This window comes from Triticum aestivum, chromosome 5A (assembly GCF_018294505.1).
Source record: "Triticum aestivum cultivar Chinese Spring chromosome 5A, IWGSC CS RefSeq v2.1, whole genome shotgun sequence".
NCBI lineage: Eukaryota > Viridiplantae > Streptophyta > Magnoliopsida > Poales > Poaceae > Triticum > Triticum aestivum.
This window is the reverse complement of record NC_057806.1, coordinates 690711565-690719905: the sequence shown is the minus strand read 5'-3', so window position 1 is coordinate 690719905 and position 8341 is coordinate 690711565. Positions and strand designations below refer to the sequence as shown.

Genomic DNA, 8341 nt, shown 5'->3' with positions numbered 1-8341 from the left:
CCCCAGCTTTTCGGAGCAAGCTCCGCCACTGCCGCCTTGCATACGAAAATACCGGAAGGATAGACTGATTCTCATGTGTAAATGTCAAATCAGCAAGCAAATAACAATTAAATTAAAACAATGTATAAATATAGAAGATAATAAGTGAGGAATAATATTTATCAACAATTGGATGTATACTTATAAAATTGGACTAAAGATGACTCCGACAAGAAGGGTATACAAAGCGTTTCACGAACAACTCGTGTACCAAGCTCATTAATCACCAACTAGCGAGAATCACGATGCCCCTTAACGCGCTCAAACCCACTCGTGTGTTTCTTAATGCAGCAAATAGGTTCCCACACATATACCGTATTAATATGCTCGTGAACCGTTAGTGAGACTTGAAGCATTTATCATAGGCGCTGAGATACATAGTGCTCGCGTGGAGTAGCGACAATCATGATCTCACTTAGCACGCTCAAACCCCCTCGTGTGTATCTCCCTACACACATATAGTTTCACACACCTATATTGTATTAACTGCGCTTGCGAACCGTGTGTAAAACCGAAAATATTTATCAGAAGAGATGGGGTGCACTCCGCCTTGCATAACAGAAATTCATAGCGAAGACACCGGTAGGAGAGAGAACAACTCTTACATGTACAAATTTAAATCCGGTAGTAAATAATGTTTTTTCCAAATCATGCAAGGCGAGTAAATAATACATACAATTCAAAAGACATACAACTATAAAAAAATATAGAACTTAATAAGTGAGGCCCAATATTTTGGGTCATAAAATGCGGGTTACAATATTTATCTACTATTAGATGCACAGTCATAAAAACGCGCCGATGAATAAGCATAAAATCCGACTAAAGATTTTGTGATGACTCATATTATAATTACCTCATTAATTCCTGCGATTTTTACATTTACCCTGAGCAATATATATATGTGCCGATCTGGTCGCCGATAAACAAAACAAATCCAGAGGAGTAAATATCAGCAGCAAAACAATGGTAAACCCGCTAGGGCCACACCACTCTTCTTCTTCTTCTTCTTCTTCTTCCTCCACCTCTCGATCGGGCCAGCGTCCCGCCTCGGGATTTGCTAGGCTGCTCTGGACGAACTCCTCCTCCTCCTCCTCCTCTGCTCGCGCGCCCGTGGAAAAATGCCGCCTCCGCCTCCCCGCCTGCTGCTCTACTTATACCCACCACTCGCCCTCCCGCCTAGCTAGGAGCATGTCGGCCAGCGCCATGGAGGACCTCCGCCCCAAGAGCATGGCGTGCGCCGGGGTCGGGGGCGATACGTCGTCGTCGTCGTCGTCATCGGCCAGCGCCGCGGCGTCCAGGATCATAGCGCAGTGGGCGGCGCGGCGCCGGCAGGCCTGCGAGCAGATGGTGCTCGGCGGGCTCGACCGCCGGGACCGCGACTCGGAGCTCATGGCGCTCGCGCGCCTCCACGCCGTCTCCACCATGCTCGACGCCTCCTCCTTCCTCCGCGCCCGCGCCGACGCCACGGACGACGACGACGACGGGAGGCGCGCGCGGTCGCCGGAGCGCGCGCTCGTGCGGCGGATCGCGCGGGAGTGGACCGCCTCCGCGCCCGCGCAGCAGCCGCAGGGCGCCCCGCGCGGAGGCGACGGCGTCGGCGTCGGCGGAGGCGAGGAGTGGCTGGGCGAGACGGAGCGCGAGCGCGTGCGGACGGTGCGGGAGCGCGTCCGCCGGGCCAGCCAGGGCGGCGACGGCGTGGACGGCCGCGCGCCGGGGCTCCGCGGGCGGCAGGCGCGCGCGCCGAGCGCGGCCAGGCGCATGTCTATGGAGCGGCTGCGCGAGCTCCAGGGCCTCTCGGAGCACCGCGCCGTGTCCTCCTTCGCCCACCGCGGCCGCATCCAGGTCCGTCCGTCAACTCAAACCCCGGCATCCTCTGCTCCTCTTCACTCTGCCCCAAAATACAAATTTTTCCTCTTAAAAAAAACTTCGTTTGGTCGACGATCAGAGTGTCAGAAACAGGAGTAGTAGTCGTATTTTCTAATCTTCTTCAACATTTGTAGGGAGTATTTTATGTTTTCCTTTACATTTGGCATGTCAACATGATCGTCATCCATCACAATGGGGTCCTCAGCACATTGCTGTTTGCAGCACCTGATGATAGCAGCTGAAAAGTTTGCATCTTTCTGCCCCAAAACCCCACCTGTACTTGATTCATGCCTATTGTGCCTGCACCTCTCACTCTGGAAACACATGAGTTGAAGCTGAACATTCCCATTGTTCTCCCTTTTTATGTTGGATCATGTGTTGCACTACAAGAAGCTACGTTAACGGGCATAATTTACGGCTATCAAGTAGTACCGATTTACTAGATCATATCTTATCTGCTGATCTGGAAAAGTGAGCACTGTTTCCATTTTTATCTTTCATATGATTGAATGTTATTGTTTCCAGTCCATTCTGCGAGGCAGAATCTCTCGCGGCGGAAGGCCTGCGCAGGACGGCGGGCCGATTTCTACGGCGGCGGCCGGAGAAGCAGGACAGGTTACACAGAGTCATCCTGCCTCTGGAGCAGAAAACATTGCCAGTGATCAAGTCGTTCGTGACCATGTCCATGACATGGAGAATGCCTCTGCCAGCCATGAGATCCAGACGCTTCAGTCGTCAACACAAGATCAATCCGCCAACGTACCGAACACTAGGGATGCTCTGGAGAATGGCCAGCTTGATCAGGAACAAGGCATGCACGGGTACCAGGAGTACTCGTCGGACTCGGGGACCTCGGAGCAGAGCGGCGAGCAGTCCGGCTCTTCCTCCTCCGACGGCAACGGCAGCGCGCGGCAGGAAGCCATAGCTTACGTGCAGCCTCCACCCAGTGTGCAGTGGCCAGGGGAGACATCGGGATCGGGCGCCAGTGGCCAGGAAGCAGAGGAGGAGGAGGAGGAGGAGGAGGAGGAGGAATGGCATGTCATTGATAACCCAGAAGCAGCCGAAGCACAGCAATGGCGGCCGGAAGATATAGGCGGCTTCGCTCGGCATAACCGTCTCCAGGAAGACGCGCTCTATGGAATGTACAGGGCGGAGCTCAGAGAACTCCTAAGCAGGTAGACTAAGGATCACATAATTTTTTGCAGTGTATAAATTGTTTCATCATCGTGCTTGATAAAGATCACATAATCATCTCTGTTGGTTTGTAGGCGCAGCGTCTCCAATCTTCTCAGCAGCGGCTTCCGCGAGAGCCTGGACCAGCTCGTGCACTCATACGCTCAGAGGCAGGAGCATGATCCTCCGGCTCCACTCAACAATGGACCAGATCGGGCCGGGGACGCCGCCGCAGCCGCGCAGCCTCCCGCCGGCCAAAGGCAGCAGCGGCGCTGGCGGATGGTGCCGCCTCGTCGTGACTGGAGCCGGCAACCCGTGCACCGCCCAGATGAACTTGTGAGTCTCCCCTCCCCCTCTTTCTTCAGGATGCCATCTTGGGGTATTATTGCTGAGGAGCAGGAATGTGTGTGGCAGGAAGTTGATGAGGCCATCCACGACCTGCGGGACGACATGGCCGTGCTCCAGCGCGGGATGGCCAGCACGCAGCAGATGCTGCAGGCGTGCATGGAGATGCAGGTCGAGCTGCAGAGGTCCATCCGGCAGGAGGTCGCCTCTGCCATGCACCGCTCTCTGTCTGTCCATGGTCTGTCATATCATATCACTCTCCCCTCTTCTTGCTCCTCATCATTCATCTCCTGGCATCTATCTATCTATCTATCTATCTATCTATCTATCTATCCATGGTGATTGACCAAAGAGACTAATCTGGATTCTGAACTTATGCCAGGGACAGTTAGATGGTATGATGATGGATCACAGTGGGAGCTGGTGAGGAAAGGGACCTGCTGCATCTGCTGCGACAGCCAGATCGACTCGCTTCTCTACAGGTCTGTTATGCTTCCATGTGCCATCTCTCACCTTAATTATCTCCACACATTTTGTGACATTAGTTGCACAAGGACTTACTCGGTAACACAAAAATGTGACATTGGTTCATCTTCTGCAAACGTTTTCAGGTGTGGGCACATGTGCACCTGCTCAAAGTGCGCCCGCGAGCTGCTCCGCGGGGCCGGCAAGTGCCCGCTGTGCCGCGCGCCCATCGTCGAGGTCGTCCGGGCTTACAGCATAATCTGACAGATCTTTACAACAGAAGAAAAACAAACATAAGCTGTCTACTAGAGGAGAGGAGTGGTTCTTAGTCTGACTGGACGGAGGGTTTATGTTCTGACGGCAGGAGTTGTCTGTGTACTCGCTAGGGGTTTTGCTAGTTTCTGAAACTAGTGTTGAATTTATCTATTTGTTTTCTGTGGCCTCCATTACCATGCCGATGTGCCATCATACAAACTTTTAATCCAATAGCCTTGTAATGCAATAAGTTATCAAAGAGATTATTTGCTGGAAATAAAAAATTAGGTCTGCCATGTGTTAAATGTCTCTTGGAATGTTAATTCAGTCCCCTGATCTGTACTGAACCAAGTGTAAACTTTCGGTTGAACGATGGGGTTGAAGCGTATGCCTCTTAGCAGGGACACGTGCGTGTTTTTTTTTTCAAAGGGAGAATATACGCCGGATTTTTTCATCTGGACGATGCATGCAGTCATTTTTATTAATTATTCATAAAGACCTTACAAAGTAATACGGCACTATGTTTGAAGCCATCATCTTGGCAACACACCTGTCGCTACTCCTATCTCCTTGATGTAGGGGTGCCAAATGTCCGAGCCTAATATCAAACAGACATCGCACCAAAGCCTAACATCTAAAGCCGTATGCCCCAACCAAGCCACAATGCCGGGTTTGGGTCACACACCGGTCTGGCGCACCCTAAGAGGCCTCCACAATGCGTGCGTGTTATTTATATATGCAACAAATTACATCCAGAGATTACAAGGCTTGAGATAGAATAAAAGAATCAAATCGAATTCCAAACCCTTATCTTTACGGGTTGGTTTACATTGTAGCAAACTCTATATAACACCGATAACAAAAGAATTTTGTCACTGAACAAATGACAGGACATACATGAAATATATCCAAGCAATTTGCTGACCAAATCTACTATGTCTAAGCGAGCTCACTCCAAAAGCAAAAAACAACCGTACAATACAATTGTTTTCTGGCAAACTGCCACACCCATTGTCATTACCAACATTGTTGCATGTTGTCTTAGAGCATCTCCAACGGACGCCCCAAACGACACGCGCGCGGTAAACCTAGCTTTTAGCGCGCGCGGGGCGGTTTGCCGCGCTCCAGCGGCCGCGGGAAACAAGCGCGCGCCGGAATCGTTTGCGCGCGCGCGCGAAAAGGCGCCAGCTCGCGCGCAAGATTTGGCGCGCCGCTTCGCGCGCGCCTATAAAGCTGCGCGCCGCTTCGCCACGCGCTTCTCCACACTTCCTTTTCCCCTCTTCCTCTCCCTCTCTGCCACGCGCCGCTCCAGCGCCCCGCCACCGACGCGCCGCCGAGGAGCGTCCGGCTACCGCGGCGTCCGCCTGCGCCCCAACGGCTGCTACACCGCGGAGATACGCTCCGGCGAACTCCGGCTCGGCCTCGGCACGTACGGGACGGCGCGTGAGGCCGCCCGCGCGTACGACGCGGCGGCGTGGCGCCTAGGCCGGCCGCGCGGCCAGATGAACTTTCAAGATGTGTACACGCTCTAGCAAGCGCTCAACCTCGCCCCTCTGCCTCGTCTGAACACGGCGGAAGACCGTGTGGAGCACGCCGAGCAGCAACGCCGCCTCCTCGTCGCCCAGGAGGACGAGTGGGTCATGGCGGAGTGGCGCCAGCGCCACCCGGAGGACGTCGCCTACGAGCAGACCTACTGGGCAAGGCGCCGCGAGGAGGACACGCGAAGGCGCCGCGAGACGCGGTTGGAAAGGCGTCAGCGGAAGGCGTTGGTGAATGCGCAGTCCGACATCGTTGCAGCAGGTGGGCAGTCGTTCTTCGCGCCGAACGATGATCGGTGGCTGGACATCTGGCTAGACACCTCGGACGACACCGCCGAGGATGATAATGGTGATGATGATAGCGACTTAGAGTAGTTTTATCTAGTTGCACCGTAGTTTATCTATGCTTTCGAACTATCTATCTAGTTGCACCGTTGTAAAATACCTTTATATTGTTTTTTATTTATGTAATCTATCTAGTTTTTATTTTATCTATGCGTTCGAAAGTTAAAAAAAATATTGTGTGCGCGCTGCATTTTTTGCGCGCTGCTGCAGCGGCGTGCGCGCGCTGCATTTTAGCGCGGCTGCTGGAGCGGGCGCAGCGCGCCGCGCCAAACCAGGCGATGGGCGCGCGCTAAAGCTGTTTTTTGCGCGCGCCGCGTTGGGCGCCTGTTGGAAATGCTCTTAGTCACTGAGAGTAGTTCAGCGCAAGTGGTCATGGATCTTTGCATATCACCGTGGTCGGCTAGCTCCGGTGCCGCTACTCTCCCGTTTGTTCCGCAATCACCATGACCACGGTCTCTTGGGGGTTGCGAGCACCATCACTGGTTGTAGCAGCAGATGCTACTTAGTTTCATGGGTTGCGACTGCACGTGACAGTGCAACGACACACGGGGCAGGAGTTGCGGTGGCGTAGCCACCGCTCGATGCAGTGGGAGTGGAACATGTGGCCGCACGCGTGAGCTGCCCTCATGTCGCCACCGCCAACGCATAAGGGCTCGAGGCACACCGGACATTCACCGACGGGGCCGGAGTTGGAGGTAGGTCGGGTTGGAGGTGGAGATGGAGGCGGGATTGTAGGTGGAGTTGGGGTTGAAGCTGACAGTGCACCGGCACACAGGGCATGAGCCTTGTTGGTTGAGCCACGGCTCGATGCAATGCGAGTGGAACACATGGCCGCAAGCGTGTGCTGCCCTGACGTCGCCACAATCAAGGCGCAAGGCCTCGAGGCACACCGGACATTCGCCGATGGAGGTGGAGGTGGAGGCGGGGTCAGGGATGAGGATGGAGGTGGGGTTGTCAGTGCACTGGCACACGGGGCAGGAGCCCCGGCTGTGGAGCCATGGCTCGATGCAAGACGCATGGAACACGTGGGCGCATGCCTGCGCCGCCATGATGTTGGTACGCCCGTGTAATGGCTCCAGGCACACCGGGCAGTTACCGAGGCCAGAGTTGGAGGCGTCTCCCCGTGCAGGGCGGGCCGGCGCTGCTCGAGGAGGCGGTGGCACGTCATCGCATGTGGTCGTTGTCGCTACTGGAGGCGGCGGTGGCACGTCAAAGCCGGGGGGCGTGGTCGCGACTGGAGGAGGCGGTGGCTCGTCAACGCGGTCGGCCGTTGTCACTGATGCTGGCGGAGGCGGCGTCGCTGGCCCGTCGGCTGACCATTCGGAGAGGCGGTTGAAGCTGTCGCGCACGCGGTCGAGGAACCTGCGGCGGGCGTCGAAGATGGCGCGGCGACGAGCGAGGAAGGAGTAGACGCATTAGGCGACGATGCAGAGCGCAAAGGAGACGAACACGCCGGCACATACCGGCCCCGAGAAGAGGTTGATGCCCGGCCGCCGCCCGGCCCCGGCGCCAGAGGACGTGCGGCCTACACCATCAATCGCCGGCGTCGGCCTGTCGGCGCCACCGCCGTCCATGTGGACGGTCGACCTGCCGATGCGCCGGGGCGGCGCCGCTGCGGCCATGTGCGATCGATCCCGATCCGTGTGGAATCTTTCGCACAGGCTGAGATGCAAATGGAAGAGTATATGTAGCCAGGCAGCCGGAGATGGAAGAGCCAAGCTAAGCTAAAGGCAGTGCACTGAAGAACTCGTCTCACATGTCACCGCCGCGTCGCCACCGTGGGATTCTAGCTGGCTCCCATTGCACTGACGTCGAAGCCACTTTTTTTTAGCAACTATACTTCTGTTTAAGAGTGCACGAGACATTTTTACTTTGCGCGTCTTGCTCCAAATATTTGTAGGTCAAATGATATGCCAAATATATTTTTCGTGAAAAACCCAATGGCGCGACTTAGTGACACCTAAATGAATTTAAATAATCTTTTGTTAGCTTGTCGTGGACAGAGATGTATAGGGACGTCATGTGTTATAAAATGGAGATTGCATATGAGTCTTGTACCTTTTGACTTGAAGAAGAAAAGGCAAGGAGAAAGAGCTTTTGCGTGTGCTGGTTGCTTTGTGGCGTAGGATTCCATCATCATTCCCGGGGATAAATCAGATTAGTGCTTAGCTTTCGGAAATGTACATACGGGCATTGTCATTCTACAGACTTTTTTTAGGCTTCTTGGCGCCCAAGTTTTGCAATGTATATACGGCCCCATTAGACTCGATGCAATCAAATACATCAATATCAACCGCGTCAGTCTCAAATAC

At 54.4% G+C, this 8341-nt stretch overlaps 1 protein-coding gene and 1 pseudogene across 1 annotated transcript; one reads left to right on the top strand and one right to left on the bottom strand.

Annotated features, from left to right (window-relative positions):
- The first annotated feature begins 981 nt into the window (after positions 1–981).
- Positions 982–4446, top strand: LOC123108446 (uncharacterized). The gene is made up of 6 exons (XM_044530231.1): positions 982–1884; positions 2434–3083; positions 3177–3417; positions 3496–3664; positions 3809–3908; positions 4038–4446. Exons 1-6 carry the CDS (start codon positions 1006–1008, stop codon positions 4153–4155), a joined length of 2157 nt encoding a protein of 718 aa, XP_044386166.1. The 5' UTR covers positions 982–1005; the 3' UTR covers positions 4156–4446.
- Positions 4447–4920: 474 nt separating this feature from the next.
- Positions 4921–7749, bottom strand: LOC123108445 (uncharacterized; annotated as a pseudogene).
- Between the last annotated feature and the right edge of the window lie 592 nt (positions 7750–8341).